At 45.9% G+C, this 17,434-nt stretch overlaps 1 protein-coding gene across 1 annotated transcript; it reads left to right on the top strand.

Annotated features, from left to right (window-relative positions):
• The first annotated feature begins 703 nt into the window (after nt 1-703).
• LOC104465287 (G-protein coupled receptor 20-like) lies at nt 704-12,098 on the top strand. The gene is made up of 2 exons (XM_010078269.1): nt 704-781; nt 11,016-12,098. The coding sequence occupies exon 2, from the start codon at nt 11,037-11,039 to the stop codon at nt 12,096-12,098; it is 1,062 nt and encodes a 353-aa protein (XP_010076571.1). The 5' UTR covers nt 704-781; nt 11,016-11,036.
• Nucleotides 12,099-17,434: the final 5,336 nt, after the last annotated feature.

Genomic DNA, 17,434 nt, shown 5'->3' with positions numbered 1-17,434 from the left:
CTACGCTCAGCCACTTCAGCCCAGTCCTTGGATAGATCTTATTAACCCCTCTCCCAAATGACTGACTGCAGCCAGAGTGTCAGCAAAGTGCAGGGTCACCCTTTGTCTCCCTGTGCCACGTTTCTTCTCAGGGTCTGCCAGCTGGGTTCATTCAAAGCGTGTCACAGATTTTGTGGCATTTGGTCAAGCACCCTCCTGCAACTGCCAGGGATGCTTCTCTCTAATCCCAGTTCATATCAGGAGGATGAAAAGAGGTTTTTTTCCTCTTGTTTCACATGGTGGCATTGCGGTGGCCTTGAGCTGGTGAGTTCTCAGCAAGGAGATTTTGTTCCCACAGAGACTCAGGCAAATTGACCAGAGGAGGAGACAAGAGGGGGTCAGCAACTTAGGTTTTAGTTTACTTGAGATGTTCAGGCATTAGCACCATGAGGAAGGCTGGAGCCCTCTTTAGCATTTCCACCACTTCATAAATTTCAGAGAGATTTAGGGCAAGGAGCCAGATGTTTGGGGGAGAAATTCTGAACACTAAAGACAAGTGGAAATTTTTTTTTTTTGGTAGTGTGTATTTTTTCCCATTAGTTGCAAGGCTATATTTAGAAGAGAGGGGGAGAGAGAGAGAGAGCACGAGAGAGAGATTAGGAATTTCTTCGTACTCTGCAGTCACTCCAGTTGTTCTGCTTGTAGGAACAGATGTCTCTTTCCTGGGGCAATCGCATTCAGGTCCACGAGGAAATTTTCTTACCGGCAGCTCCTCTAACTTAGAAGGGAGATCGAGCCAGAGGTAAGTCAGTCCATCGTGGACAGATACACTGCAGGGACCATTGCAGTGAATGCTTTGGGATACTGGTCAGAGAGAAAGGGGGGGCGTGGGATTAGAGAGGTGAGAGTGGGGGGGGCAGGAGGGAATCACTGGAGACTGGACTCCAAATCCAGAGTGGAAAGCGTGGCTATTGCAGCAGGGAGCCCTGGCAGGGATGGTGGTGGAGAGGGTCCTGCACCGAAAATGTGGATGAGCATCTTGGGAATGACTCTGCTCTTGCGGCAGGGGGGGGATTTCAGCAGGGGTTGCCCAACGTGGAGAACCAGACTGCACCAGCAGCTGTGAGGGGCTGCAAGGGGCTTCCCCCACTGTGAACTTCTCTGCTTTTGGGTTCTGGGGCAATTCCATGATATTTGGTTGTTTCTCAAGAAGATGGGGGGTGATGAAAAGTCTCTGAAGGTATTGGCTTAATGAAATGTTTGGGGAAATGAATTCAGGCTGGTTTGTGAAGCCAGGAGAGGAGACAGTGCACTGCCTGGCACAGGGTCAGCAACAACTGGGGATGTTTTACCTCTGTTTGGCCATGCAGCAGGGTGTGAGTTCAGCTCTAGAAAAGATGCTGTTTTCTTTCTCTGAATACGCTTGCTGGGTCAGTCTAAGGAGAAACAGATCCTTTCCAAGGTCCTTAGCAAGGCTCCTTCAGAAAAGCCCCCTGGTTTCATAGAAACACACCCACCCACTAACAGCTCAAAGTTTTTCCCGGTCAACTTGGAAAATCTACAACTTGCAAATCCCTGAAGGCACTGGGAGCACAGTGCATAGCAAAGGAAACCACCAATACCAGTCTCCCATGCTAGCATGCCTCAAAAACTGTCTGCTCCCTGACCAGGTCTCTCCCACCTGGCTGCATTCCCTGGGCCAAACCCACATGCAGCTTTGTGCCTCAGTTTCTCCCTGCAGCACAACTTGAAATGAGCGCTGGGCTGCAGAGCTGCATCTGTGGTGGGCTGGTCTGCTGCTCATGGCCCACCTGACACCTCTCCCCACTGCATCGCCCCTTCATCCCTACCTGCATTTGTGTCACTTCTGCTCCCTGTGCTCCCTGGGATGTGAGTGTTGCCTCTTCCATCCTGCATCCCTGGGTGATGCAGGGCCCCAGGTATTCCCCAACAGCAAACCTCTGCTGCTTCTCTCCCCCCGCTGTCCTCCTCAGGCTTCTTGGCAAGGGACAGATCAAGCAGACAGCTAAAGGGAAAAAAGAGAGAAATGTGCTCAAAAAATGCTAAATTTGCCAATAAAAAATTTCCTTTTCAAAAGCAAGAAGCAGTATACAGGCCAGATCTTTCTCAGTTTAATCTCCCATAATATTTTTTGCACTTGCCTGTAAGGTTCCTTTATGTGCCTATATGGTAATTCTCACTGCAGGGTTCTCCTTGTACATGACAGCTTTTATTCCAAGCTGACGTTTCGAGCACTGTGTCTCAGGCACCCTTGAAATGCTAGATGGATTACCGCAATCTCAATAAAATCAAATGCATTTCTCTTGTACTGTTACAGCCTCCCAAGAAGACAGGCATAAATCCATCTCTACTGGCTGGACCCATAAAAGTCCAAATCCACATGTTTCTTTCCAGATTTAGCTTAAAAAAAAAATAAAATTAAGCCCTCTTGGAAAAAAATTTCCCCCAAAATATGTGGCTTCCCCTCACATTATACTGACCCACGAAGGACAGAGAGGGATACATGCAGGAAGTCATGCTCTGATTTCTCTTACAAGATCAGGGCTAGAAATACTCAGCATCTACCGCAGAGATGTCACTCCATGCTCCCCTGTGACAGATGGCACTCAGTACTAGCCCTGACAGGCTCTGAGATATTGGCCTTTTAAATGCTAACAGCATGATTTATAGCGCATTCACCAAGACATTTAATATTTCTGTCACTCCAAGGCCAAGACCTGATAATGCAGAAAAGAGGAGCATGAAAAATGCAACAGGATCAATAGGCGTTGGAGACGTGGAAATGTTTCAGGAGGGACTTTTCTATACAGTGTGGTATAAACAAGCAAAAGGAGGTGTAAGGCCTTTATTAGCACTTCTAATACAAGCAAGCCTCATCAGAGAAGTGCTGAAGGACCTCTGCGTGCCCACCACTGCTGGGTGCACTTTTGCAGGTCTGAAGAGACAGACCAGGGAGCCGCAATCTGTATGTAGAATCCCACTTATTTGTTTGTTTCTACATGTGCATCTGGGCTCCTTCTTTCAAAGGCTGAGGTGTTACTGCTGCAAATGGGCAGAGGAGGTATAAGCTCATAAGAAATCTGCCAGCACATGAATTTCCTGCTCTGTGTATCTTTGGGAGATTCATTCCATATTTTCCATGCATGCTCAGGACAGGGCTGGGGTATAATCATGTAGATCTTTCCAAGTTTTAAATAGATTGTCTCTGAGGTGTCCAGCATGGGTGATTTGTCACCTGGTGCTAAGCAGCAAGTTCAAGCCTAGATGCAGAGAATGGGCATCTGGGCCAAGCCGAGTGGCCTCCCTCCCATCTGGGTCATTTTGCTCCATGAAGAGGAATGTCATTTGGAGAGTTGTGCTCTCCCTCTTCTAACTGGCCGTGATCCCTCATGGCTTGGGATGACCTGTTAGACTAAATTATTGCTTGGGCACCCATAGACTATTGCTTGTTCCAAACTGAACCAGGCAACTGAGTTCCTCACTCAAATAGGATCTGATTTTGGCCTTAGGCTTGCTGGGGAGTGTAGGGTCCACCCATGTGCAACCAGCATTGAACACAGCACAGTGGAGCTCAGATCACAATTCACAATACCCATCGCCCATCCACAGCAGGGCCTTGGAGACGAATGACCATGTAGGATAACTGGGCACATCAGGCAGGAGGCAAGTGGTCCAACAGCCTGTCAGCAACATGAGCCCAATGACCAACATTGCATTAGCCCCCACACATCTTTAGGTCATGATTTTTTAAATGGCTTGAAGGAGACAGCCCCTGGCCATGCCTGGGACTGGACATCCAAAAAGTCACGGCGGGGGGGTGCGGTGTTAATCCCTCTTGCTGTTGTGCAAAGTGAGTTCACACCTTTCCCCTTCCAGGCAAAGGCTGTAACTCAGCACACAACCATTCAAACCGTTGGACAAGGTAGGCGTTGCTGGCCATCATATTTTTCATTGCACATGGACAAACATGCCTTGTCTGATCAGTGCCTACACCAGGCAATCAGCTATCACCTATCCCCAGGCTGGTTCTTCATGACGAATATATGGTTTGGTGTAAATCTTAAATTATTTCACTTCAGGCAAAGAATGAGTGGCAGGCAATGCTCTCTCTTTGCAAATCCAGCCCTGCTTGCAGTGTTTCAATGCCAAAGCAACTGTGAATTTGCAGGGAATGAGACCTAAATTAACGGATGTGTGGTGGAGAGTGCTAGCAAACTCGTTGCAGGTTCATATTAGAGAAAACAAGGAGTGTGCTCAGTGCCTATTTATGTGTTTGTCAGCTCTGATTTCCTCCGTCCTTCTAATGTTTTTCAATCTGTTGGCTAAATTCAAAAATTTGGCAGAAGGGAAAGATCACCTCAATTTTCAGGAAATTAAGCAGCAAAGAGAGGAGAAAGTCAAACAAGTGTTGGAGCCAAGGGAAGAGCTGGAACGTGAGTGCTCATTAAGGCAGACAAGTGTCCACATGGGAAAAAGTTATAATAAGCATCTCAACTGGGGCAAAGCATTTATCCAGCCCTGTGAGCCACTGCAAGACATGAAAATCTAAGAAAGCAGGTGTCCTTTAATCTGACACTCACTGAACTATGTGCTTTGTGTCTCCAAAGCACCTTTTCTTTCCACAGCATTGGAGGGGAAGAAATAATCCAACTCTGGACTGAGTTTCACCATTTCCAATGGCAAATCCTCATCAGTCGAGGGTTTCACACACTCTGTCCAGCCACCCTCAGACCTAGAGCCTTCTAGGAGACATCAATGCCTAGGAATCAAGTGAGAGCAGAGATTTGATGCCTGCAAATATAGGATCTTCCCCACCCTGGGAATAGCCCCATTTCTGCTTCAGGGTGGGATCTTTCTCCTCTGGACATTAGCTCCCTTCTCACAGCCAGAGGGCTAGATGGGCACCAGTTTTTCCCTTTCAGCAGCTGGATTCAGTCCCATTCTCTCCCTTTCTCCCTCATTTCCCACTATCAGCAAACCCAACCTCCCCAGCCTGAGCCTGAGGCACACACATAACAAGCTCTACCACGTATAGCACAAGGTTCTCAACATGCACAAAAACACCATATTTGGCCAGTTTGAGCCAGAGTTGAGTGAGAGCTTGCCAGAAGGAGAATCATACAATTTAAACTGAAAGAGAGTGAGTTTAACCCTTCATTTATAAATACGGTGATAAATCACCCAGGGAACTTTAAACACAGAAAGGCTGCAAAACTAAACACACGCTGCTGCCATCCCAGGCAGCAGAGTAAAGCTAGCAGGGAAACAGAGACGGGGGGATGATAGAGGAGCCAGGTTACCATATCAAATGTTCTCATTCAAGACAGGGAGATGAGAAAAGCTGAAGCTGTTTATACTAAATAACACTCCCTCTCACTTGTTAATGTCCTTTTCATCTTTCCAATCCCTGAGCATGACTCTCTCTTGTTCTCCATCTCAGGGTCTGCATGCAGAGATCCTATCTGCACACACCAATAAATAACCCTTTTGGAGAGCTGTTAGGACAAAGCTCAGTTGCTTGACCTGCCTTTTTTTTTGTTTTTTTTTTTTGTATCCTATTATTTGAATGGCTGAGCCATATCCTAAATTCCCCTGGGTCAAGGAAGCAACCCCCCATTGACTTCAGCAAGTGGAGGGTAAGGCTTAAGGCTGACACCAAGGAAAAATCTGGGATGTGAAACGAAACACAGAATGGTTAAGGATATCCTCCCAGGGCAGACATAACATTTAGCTGCCCACGCTAAATGAACAACGGTGATGCCAAGCAGCCAGCGAGCAAGGGAAGAGGCTGCAGGACCTGGTTTCAGCACAGTGGACATCTGTTTCCTATTTGGCCCAAGAATGATGGAATTGGTTGTGTCACGCAACAGTGAGAAAGTACTTCAGAGCAAGTCCCCCTCTCCCAGCACTAGAGCAGGGACCTATATCAGAATGAGGGAAACCAGGTCAACTTTCAGGCTCCGTCCCTCCCCTTATTCCATTTCTACCCAGATGCCTGCTGTACTTTTAAGGAAATGCCCCCCACAGTCTCACAGAAAGACAGACAAAAATACAGCCTGAGAGGTATAATATAACAGCATAGGCCAAGTGGCGCGGTCAGACGGCGCTCAGAAGGATGTGTGTTTACCCTTCTTGGGCTTTGCGGACTGCCAGCTCCAAGAAATGGGGATTGCATGGAAATCTAGGGAGCTGAGAGCTGAATTAGGGATGAAGAAGGCTGAGCTCCAAACTCTTTGAAGATTTTAGGTAAAGGGATAGCACAGGGGCTACTTTGTAAGCAAAGGTGATTGTGGTTCTTGTAGCTCTGCATGATCTCATGCCATATCTGCAAGCAATAAATAGTGTGAAACATAGCAAAATAAGGATTTGCAGGGGCTGCAAGACTTCTCACTTATTCAGCCATGCCCCCCACCAACTGCTGTACGACACCAGTCCATGGTGATGGGCAGCTGAACTGACTCACTTTAACACCTGTGCATTTCTGATGGCGAGACAGACCTGTTTAGAGAAATTTTTGGACTTGCAGGGGAGTAGAATTGGAAATCTTTGAAAATGTTTGCTTTTCCTCAGACACAAGGTCATGCTGCCTTTCCGTGCCTTGCTCAGCCTGCTGCAAAACGGGGCAACGTACCTTCCTCAAGTGCTTGGAGTCCCACAATGGAAAAATACTTAGTAGCTGTTAACCACAGGTTTGGTCCAGCTCCATCTCATTAAAAGCACTCGGAGGAATGTTATTGCTTTGCCAGTGCAGCTCTCCATCCCTTCTGCTTGTAAGCCATGAGATTAAGGCAGTCTCCCAAAGAAAGGAAAAGGCCATTCACCCAAACATCCATCAGTAACAATTTCATTAGAGGAAGACTTTTCCCACTGCAGCCCAAGAGGCAGCTTTTCCACAGCCTGTCAGCAAGGAAATCTTCAGAACTGCTTAAATTTCTTTCACGTAGATGCTTGGATCTTGAATTTAGACAGGGCAGTGACGGAGTGGAAGAGACAGAAACTAATCCAGCTCCTCCATTGCATGTTCAATTCAGAAAAAAAAAAAAAAAAAAAGGAACTTTTTATCTGTTTACTGTACCTGGAGTTTATTTCAGTGCACGTGGGGCTCAGTGGAAGAAGTGAATTTGTAAGCCATCACACTGTATATGCTGATGATTTTAATTTCTGTGTATGGGCAGTACTCACAGGAGATCCTTTTCCATTAGTTTGTAAAGTGCTTTACATACCTCAATAGCATTGTGAGGATGCGGAACATTTGAATGCATTTTGAGTTATTGATTTCACTGAGAGGAATGGAAAAAATGTAAGATGAATATCAGGTGTTTGTGATAAAGGATCTGAGACTGAAGAAAAATCTCCCAGAGGAGGCAAGATACTAACAAGATGTAAAATCAGAGCAAACAGCCAGTGCCTTAGAATTACAATAAGAAAATAAATTCATACACAACTCAATACACACTAGGGCATCCTAAGGGATGGGATGGGTGATTTTGTCTTCTCCCCTTGCTCAAATCATCTGCATGAACACAGATATACAAGCTCACGCTGCACTCGAGGGGTAACAGTCTATTTCTCGGTTTGTACTGGTGCAGTGGCTTTTGCAGTGCACCTCTTAACAGCATCTGCAAAAACACATCTGGGAGCAGATCCAGGCATCTGCTCATTTCAGTTTGGTTTTGTAATTTACAGAGTGAAACAAACAAACAGAGAAGATCAGATGGTGAGAATATTAGAAAATCATTAGAAAATAGGCCAGTGTTCTGCATCCTCCGTGTGCATCCTTCTCTGCTGCCAGACTTTGCAACTCCACTACCTTCAGCCAGACTTGGGTCCAGTTTTTCCTGTTGTTCGCTGACAGCGTGCTTGGCACAAAAAGTAAAGAGACAAGTCTCTCCCCCAGGAGTCTGCAGGCTCAATCAGACACAGACAAAATAATCTGAACATGTGTGCTACTTTGGCTGCCACTGGAGTTCTGTGCAGGGTGAGGTAATCTGGTCATTCCTGAACCACAAGATGTTCCGATGTCCGGTTGCTGCTGGAGGTGGCCTAAAGTGCAAAGGTGAACAGAAGTTAGGATTGCTTCTCTTTGGCCAGCAGTTCTTTGGGACATTACAGCTGGTCTGATCCAAGGCTTTGGGATTTCAGCTCTGCAGCATAATCTGGCACTGGGTTTGATCTAAGGAGGGCTTTATGGTTGAGCACCAGCCACTTCAATGGACAATTCAACTACTTCGGCTTGAGTGGCTCCCTAAGCAGAAAAAATTGCCATTTGATTATAAATAACCTTCCTAATTCAAGGATATTAAAAACCAGCTTTTTCTTTCACACCACTTCAATAGACTAGATGAGAGGCAAGAAACTAGAGCAATGACCAGACTCCTGGCTGACAGACCTAAGCTCCATCATGATGGCACAGTCACTTCTCCAAGAATTTCCAGAGGGAACTTCAAAATTCTAAATTTAGTCACAATGAAATTGTGTCTTCTAAATTCTCAGTCCTAATCTCTGCTTTTGTTCAACAAATGTTCTGCTTTGTGCTCACCTGGCTATAATGAACCATACAGAATAACTATGACCAGGCTGTAGCATCCCATAAGGACTCTTCATCTTGCATGTTGACCATTTACAGAATGTACTTCATTCCCAGACCTCTCCAAAGTGAGAAGGGGCAGGAAAGCACCCACACTTTGGTCACTTGGTCCTCCACAGAACATATATGTCCTGTCCTGCCTGGACATATCCTATGACCCTGTTCACCCATACAGGCTAGGAACTGCTCTACTGGAAGGATATGGGCATTATGGTGGATCTTAGGCTGAAAAAGAACTAGCAAGCAGCGTGCACTGCAGAGAAGGCAATGTTCATACTGTGCTACATTAGAAGGTTCATGGTCAGCAGATGGGAGAGTAGTTATTACCTCCATCGATTCATCACTGGTGAGGTGTGCAGTTTGAGACCACATTGTTCAGGGGAATGCTGAAAGACAAGAGAGGGTCCAGCAGAGGTTTTACCAGGATGAGGGGAATGTACCAGTACAGCCTGAGGCCAACCAGCTGGAAAAGTGTCTTGGAGGTGCCGGTGGATGCCAAGTTGCACATGAGCCAGCAATGCATCCTTCTGAGAAAGGACAACAGCCTCCTGGGTTGCCTTAGGAGGAGCATTGCCAGCAGGCTGAGGGAGGTGATCCTTCCCCTCTGCTCAGCACTGCTGAGACGCATGAGGAGTCCCCCAAATGCACAGAGACTTGGGAACCTCTTCCCCTAAACCTGAGTTCCCCAGCTCTTTATCCCAGAGAGCTGGAAGCCTTTTGCTTTTGTCAGGAGGTGTGGAGGAGTTCAAGAGCTTGAGAGTTACAGCTAGTAGTTCATTAGCCCAACAAGCAAGCTTTTGGTGGCTAGGCAGGAAAAGGCTTTGGCACTTATCAGGCAGGCAGGCTGGCTCAGAGCTGCTGTGATGCTCTCTGGACCCAGTCAGGACTGTCCCTGAAAAGCATTTGCTTTTGGCCAGCAGGAACTCTCCAGAGGATCCACTTTTCATGGAAGGCTTCTGACCTAGGTAGCTTCCTCCTCCACTTTCTGTATGGCCACCAACAGCTTGGAGCATCTCACGGGCAATGGGACACTTTCAGTCCATCCTCTGGATCCCCAAAAGCAGCAAAAAGGATTAGCGCAGGCAGAAACCCAGCTGCCGGAGGATGGGGCACACTTGGGGGAGCCAGAAATCCAGACCCTCTTAGCAATTCAAGCCTTCCTCGTTGAGACACACAGCCTAGGCATGCTGCAGTCTCTGTAAGTGCTGGAAGATGTGTTTGCAGCTCCTTGTCTCCTAGCCCTTCCGCACTTGGCTCTTTGGTAGCAGGAATTTCAAAACCTCATAACTCAAGTCTTTCAGCATCATTCTCTGCTGATTCAAGCTGATTTTTTTAACCTCAATGTCCTGCTGAGCCACGTTGAGATATTCCAGACATTTTTCAAACATTTATTTTTATTGAAATCAGCCAAGTCTCTGTATATAATGGGCTTTTTTCTATCTTTTGAATATACAAATCAGTTTAAAATAGTGTGTAAGTCAGGAATGATTTGCAAATTAAACTGTCAAACCCTGGCAGGAGTAGCAGCTGACACCCTTGGTTTGAAATCTCCCGGCTGCTGTTGCTGTGAGTTTAGATCTCTAGAAGATGCCACACAACCTGCTTGTGCTTTCCTGGAAAATTCAGCCATCCTTTGATCTTAGGAAAATCTGACAGTTCCTGAAAATGCTGCTGCATGTGATTCTCTAATGGGATCACCTAGCCAATGGGAAGGGATTTGATATTTTCGGAGTCATGCTGGGGCTATGGTTGTGCCAATAGGTCAGGCAAATGTCTTCTGGCTGTCAGCACCATCCTGCTCCCACAACAGGGCATGAAGGGCTTCCAGTTGGGAAGAAGCTGCTCCAGTGGAGGAAGGACTCAAAAGAATAAGTGGCACATTCAGGAAACAAGACTTGGTAGGAGCTGCACACCGGCCTGACCCTCACTGTCACTGCAGAAAATGATCTGTACTCTCCATGAGCATAAATGCACCCTGCTTGGACTCAGCAACCCCATGTATTTCTCTGGACCATTTGCCACCTGGCTGGCCCAAACAAGACCATGCATAGGTCCCCCAACTTTCCCTTCTCCTTTGCTCCCCTCAGCATAGTTCAGTCCTCTGTTCTTGCTTGGGCCTTAAAGCCACTTTTGTACAAGGCAGAGGAAGAGAAAGTTGAAGTGGGGATTGTATGTCTTCTCCAAAACATGCATCTGGAACCACTGGAAGAGGGTGACTGTAAACCCAGGTATTTTTCTAGCAATTATTGGTAATCCCATTTTGACAGATGAGACACTCAGAGTACAGCAATATGTGTAACTACTGAGAATGTACAAATACATTAAAATGTTAATGGTTAAATGGTTAAAATGTTCTTAGGTGACAATATTTTGAGCCCTAAGGCATGCTGACATACCCGTCAATATACCTCTGTTTCTTTTCTTCCAGATCACTGGAAAGTCAGTGACCATGTCGACCTCCTCCACCCAGCTGCCAGCTCTTGACTCTGTCAACTCCACCCAGCAACCCAATTCCAGCATCTACTTGTTCTCCAAGTTCATCCACCCTGACAAAGAACTGTACACTGAATTTTACAGCCTGTGGATTGCCCTGATGGTAGTCAATGCCATCATTTTCCTGGTGGGTGTTGTGCTGAACAGCTTGGCACTCTATGTCTTCTGCTTCCGTACCAAGACAAAAACCACCTCTGTTATTTACACCATCAACTTGATTGTTACTGATCTCTTGGTGGGTTTTTCCTTGCCTGTCCGGATCATCATGTTCTATAGTGCAGGGGACTGCCTGAATTGTTCCTTGGTTCATATCTTTGGCTACTTTGTCAACATGTACTGCAGCATCCTCTTCTTGACGTGCATCTGCGTTGACCGCTATCTGGCAATTGTACAGGTGGAGGCCTCACGTAAATGGAGGAACCCCACCTGTGCCAAGGGGATCTGCGTCTTCATCTGGATCTTTGCCACTGTGGTGACTTTCTCCATCCTGACCATGGCAATAAAGTTTGCTGCGTGCTGCGTTGCCAAGATTCTAGCCCTGATGGTCTGTGAGTACTTCTTCCCCCTGATCATAATCATCTTCTTCACCACCAGGATTATGTGTGCTCTGTCCAAGCCCAGCCTCATGCACCAGAGTCGGGAGAGGAGAATGAGGGCTGTGCAACTCCTTATCACCGTCCTGATCATCTTCATGATCTGCTTTACTCCTTTTCACGTGCGACAGGTAGCGATCTCCGCCAACCCAGACATGCCCCATAATGTCAGCCTCCTCGTCTACCATGTGACAGTGACTCTGAGTAGCCTCAACAGCTGCATGGACCCCATCGTCTACTGCTTTGTCACCAATAACTTCCAGTCCACTATGAAAAACATCTTCAGGAAAACTGAGCCAGAGCAAACTAGTGTGGACATCCTGGGAATGAACAAGAACTCCAAGGGCTCCAATGCAATCATTGCCTTCTCAAACACAATAGGAAGCCCTGTGAGCTTGCCATCACCAAGCAGTGTCCAGATATAACCCACATCTGATGGGACACGCCACAGTAAGCCAGTGTAATGATGCTGGAATATTGCAAGGATGCACAGTACTATTGTCTTTGACCTCTTTGGATTTTAGGCTGAGGTTCAGAATGACAGTGGTGGAATTTATTCCTCAAGAATACTGTGGTCTATTTGGAAAATGGAACTTGAAGTGCTGTTAGTACCAATACAAAAGAGAGTCTATTAATTACTGTTCCCAACAGGAAAGTTTTCTTTGTATTTTAATACAGACATTTTGCTAGCAACAAATTCTTTACTGTGGTTTTCTTTTAGTGTTTGACATCATAGTGTGACACTCCTAGAATGACGTAGAAAGCAGGAAATACCTGTTTTCTATTAAAGCTTTTTGGCCTTGGGCACGTGCTTAAGAGAGTAAAGGATAAAAGGGATGTTTCCAGAGCTATCCACTACAAAGATTTTAGATGCCAATGGAGTGGGAAAGAAAGTATTCTAACCCACATGTCACTAGTAACTACATGTTTGTTTTGAAAAAGCCTGAACCTTCTCAGGGAAGAGAAGATGAAGTCAAGCAGTAAAGTCTCCTCTTACTATTTCAGCTATTAGAAAAAAATATATGTAGATGTATATGTTTTCATACACAATGTCTGGGCTTGGGGAGAGGTTAAGGTTATGTTACACCTTTATTTGGATCACTAAATCCCCTAAACTGCAGATCAGCACACAGAAAAGCTGTGAAAATGAACATGCTTTCCAGGAAACTGCTGTTCTGGTCTCTCTCCCTGAAGAGCAGCCAAGATGAAAAGCAGAACCAGACTACTGATGCTATACTACTCTTGTTTGATTTTTCTTCCTGGCATGTTGAGAAATCAGTGCTTGCTGTCCTGATTCACTATTAGTCCATCCATTCAGTCACTGAAATGCTGATGTTTCCAAGGACTTTTCTGTCCTTTTCTTTTTCTAGAAACCATCTCAGACATCCAGGTTGAAATCCACCCCAGTATAAAGTCACTAGGATGATTTAAGAACCATTTTTAAAAGGTATGTGAGGCTATGGATGCCAGAAAATTCTGTCCCCAGTGGTGGGTAAATGTTTTAATTTACATGCAAATACAAAAAATTATCCTCAGAAACCAGCAAAACCTGCAGCATGAACAGCAATAACTCTTCTTATTGCTCCGTGTCTCCTCACACACATGTCTATTGTCTCTCCAGCTGGAAGGCTACCATGGATTCATCAAGTTGGTAAATGGCTTTTCCTGGCATTCACTGGTGTTACCATTCAGAATAGCAGGCTTTATGGTTGGTCCAAGCTGGGGCATCTGAGCATACTCCACTTCTCCCAGGGTCTGACCATGAGACAGACCCATTTCACAGGAACACAACATAACCAATGCTTCCAACTGCCTCTTGCAACAGAGTTTGCAAGAGTTTGCCTCTTCCAACACGTGTTTCCCCTAGCCTGTTTCCTTGACCAATACAATGGTAATAAAAACTGAACTCTCAACATCACTGCATACAGGGATCTATGTAGGGATGAGTATAGTTGTCCCTAGAAGCAGTGGGTATCCCAGTTCCTCTTCTGGGCAGTGGAGTCCATAGAAAGCTATTCAGCTCATGGAAGCAGAGACCTCCCAGCTGAGTGACCCTGGCCTCCACATTGCCTAGACCTCCAGGGGTATAACAGGAGCCCAGACACCACGTTGTAGCTTACACAACACCACTCAGTCACCCTCCCAACTGTCCCCTCCCGGCGATGGGGGAGAGAATTAAAGGGGTGAAGGGAAAAGAGACTCGTGGGTCGAGATAAGAACAATTTGACAACTAAACTACAATAACATTGAAAATAATGATAACAATAGTCATATATACAAATGAGTGATACACAGTGATACTGCTCACCACCCAATGACTGAAGCTTAGCCCATTCCTGGTTAACAATTCTGGAGCAGGGAGAGTCCTGACACCACAATTCTGGAACAGAGATAAGAGCCCAAGTGACCAAGAGACCGAGACAACCCTGAGAGAGGGGCAACCCAGAGGGAGACAACCCAGAGCAAGAGAGAGAACTTCCAGACAGAGCCTCATCTATATACAGGGCACACCATGCATGATATGGAATAAACCATTGGCCACTTTGGGTCTCAGTCCTAAACCTAAGATGAAATCCTAGGCTAGGAATTGAGGCTGTGCTCCCTCCCAGCTTCTCCTGCCCTGCAGACCCTGGCACAGCAGAGAAGCTGAAAAGTCCTTGACTGTCCTGGCAGCAACTCTAACCATCAGTGTGTGATCAGCTTCTTCTCAGCACAAATCCAAAACACAGCCTCTCGCTAGCTACTGTGAAGAAAGTTAACTCTGTCCCAGCTGGAAACCAGGACACACCACTTGCACACGGATATACGTTAATGCTCACATCTTAATCCAGCACCAAAGTCCCCCAAGGGAAAGACTCAGTTGCCAATAGGCCAGTGCCTAATGCCGGTGTGATGGGGTGTCACCACACCTCTAGCTCCTTCTGCACAAGGCTGTGGTTCTCCTGGAAGCCCTGCACTGTCCCTATGACCCTGCCCTCAGTTATCTCATAGTGTCCACTTCTGCTTGGGCAGCTGAGTCCTGTGCCTGAAATAAAATTAAAATTATGTCTCTAGAACCTACAAATGGGCAGTGTTCAGTCAACTAGTGCAGGGACCTGCAGGCCTCACCCAGAACATCAGCATGACACTGTCAGCTGCAGTTGGTCCATTAAGTCAGGCTCTTGACCATCCTGGGGCATAGCAATTGCCATCACTGGGGATGTGACCTCTTTGAGGCTTTCCCAAGCAATACAGCCGACTCAGTGCCCTTTTCCTGGGAACTCTGTTCCTTTGAAGAGGATTTTCCTTCCAAGAGGTTGTGATGAGGGCCACCAACACTGTGGCACTATCCCACAAGAGGTAAGACCATTGTCCTGGTCATTGTTTTCCTTTCTAGAAATGGCCATGAACACGGTGAGCCTTCCCAGGGCCCAACTGTACTGTGTTTTCCTTCTGTGTCATCTATTTTCTTATTCATCTGCAAATTACTGACACAGGCACCTAAGAGCTGACACCACCTTTTTGGCAGCTTTTTGTTAACTGATGCATCAGCACACACAGATCAGGCTCCAACTTCTCAGCCAGACTAGCCACTTCACATTTCTGCCACCATTTTCCACCAGCCCCTCATTTGGAGGAAATATTTTATGCCTCAAAGGTCTGCACTTCCCTGCAAACCCCAAAAACTCATGCCAACCAACCCACAACACACTTTCAGACCTTTCCATGCCATCAAAGCTGTTTCTAATGAAAATGAATGTCATGTATACAGAGCTGTTAACAGTACTGTCTTTTGCCAAGACTACTTCAGAGAACAGGAGGAAAAGTGCAGGCTCAGTGCATAGCTTATTTTAGTTTCTTCGTTCCAAGAAGCTACAGCTTCTCACCTCCATTTCTTTTGCTATCGACAGTATTTTTGCCATATACAGAAATCTCTTAACATCTTTCTCAGTGCAGTTACTCATTTGTGGTCAGTACAAAATCTTTAAGATTATTTGCTTAGATTTTTAAGTTCCTAAACAGGGTCTCAGTTGAACATCTGACTTTCTGCTGTAAGTTTAACTTGTAGTAGTCTGAAGTCCGTTTACTGTCAGTGTATTATTATTCACTCCCCATAAAAGCCACCCGAGACTGGATAATTCTCTTTATTTGGTAAAGTCTATTGCCTTATCCAGGGTTTTCAGTGGTCCTTCTTCATTTCATACCACCTCCAAAGCAACATCTGGTCCCTTACCAAGAACAAAGTCTCCAAAAATTGCAAAGAGCCTAAATCATTCACAAACTGGCCCATTTTTTCAGTGACTTCTTGTGTTCTCAGTTTAATCCATATTGTCCACACACATTGCTTTTCCTTGGGGTGCAGCACTTGCTAAACTTCTGTCCTATTTAAAGTCACCTATTTCTGCTGAGGGCACAAAGTTGAAAATCACTACCAAAAACTCAGCTGTCATCAGAAATACCCTCCCAAATAGCACAGTTTTGGTGGGCACCTTCCACCTGCCAGTTCTCATTGCTGCTGAAGCCTCCCTCAGTTCTCTGTATTTCTGGAGTTTGGGGAGAGGTCTCTTACACCTCAGTCTGGACCATCCCTCTGCTCAGGGTATCTCCTTGGGTTGCCTTTTAGTGATCACCATCAAGGATCGCAGCAGTCCTCTTCCTACCCCAATCTGCCCTTTCACTGATGAGGACAACCAAAGGCACACAGAGGGAAGCCTCCAAGGACAATGTGAGTAACTCTATGCATCATTAAATACATGCAGCAACTGTTAAGGTAAAGCACATACAAGTCAGTTTTTGCAGGGCAGACTTATACAGAATATTTAAAGATTTAGATGCCAAGTTCCCAATGGTTTCAAACGAAATCAGGTACTTAACAGCCTTTGAGGATCTGGATCATTACCCAGAGGCTGAAATAGTAATAGGGATGGATGGGTATTGCATATCATACTACCACCACCAAGTCTGTGGTAAACAGAATACAGGGTTCCCTAAAGAGCTTAACAGCAATAAAGAGCTCTGTAAAAAGCCCTGACCTTTAGGGGAATTAAAGCATTAGTTCCACTTTGATGTGCTGTGGTTCTCTTGTGGATCTAAAGTCCTACGAAGCAAATTAGAAATATCCTCTTCTACCAGCTGCCCAGAGGCTAGCAAAAAAAACCCACCAAAAAAACCAAACCAAACAAAAAAAAAACACCCCATGAAAAATCTCATGTTTCTTGGGATATCAGCCATTCCTGTGACAAGAGATCTCTGCTAACTATGAGCTTGATTGCCTGAGTCACAACACACTGATGTCTGTAGTCTTTTGGCATGCCAGGGGATGAATATCCAGAGTATAGTTTAGCCTCTTTCTCTTCCTGCTGGGTGTCTCACCTATGTTGCATCCAGCACAGCCCAAGTTTGAAAGCTCTGCTGTCTACGCAAGACATTTCTTATTAAAGCCCAGAAACCTGTAGCAAGGCAGAGGTGCAGAACAGCCAGCCCTCAGTCATACTGCAAACATACCTGCACACAGCAAAGCAGAAAATCTTAAATTCTGCACGAGAAAAGGAGCCCCTGACTCCACACACAGGTTTCCCTGTCAGATTGGCTTTCTCCAGGGCTCTGAGCAAGCTCTACCCTCCCTCCCCAACTGCCTTGATAACTGCAAAGAGGAAGCAGAACAGCTATAAGCAAAGGCAATTTCTTCTTTCCTTGTCCCTCTGGGTTTTTATGTCCCTCAGGTGTGTGCACGGGAGTCTCCTGAGTCAGCCTAATCAGCATTAACGGGTACTGTGAGCAG

Source organism: Pterocles gutturalis, unplaced genomic scaffold (genome assembly GCF_000699245.1).
Source record: "Pterocles gutturalis isolate BGI_N339 unplaced genomic scaffold, ASM69924v1 scaffold42508, whole genome shotgun sequence".
Taxonomy (NCBI): domain Eukaryota; kingdom Metazoa; phylum Chordata; class Aves; order Pterocliformes; family Pteroclidae; genus Pterocles; species Pterocles gutturalis.
Note: the sequence above shows the minus strand (reverse complement) of the source record. Positions and strands in the feature narration are given on the sequence as shown.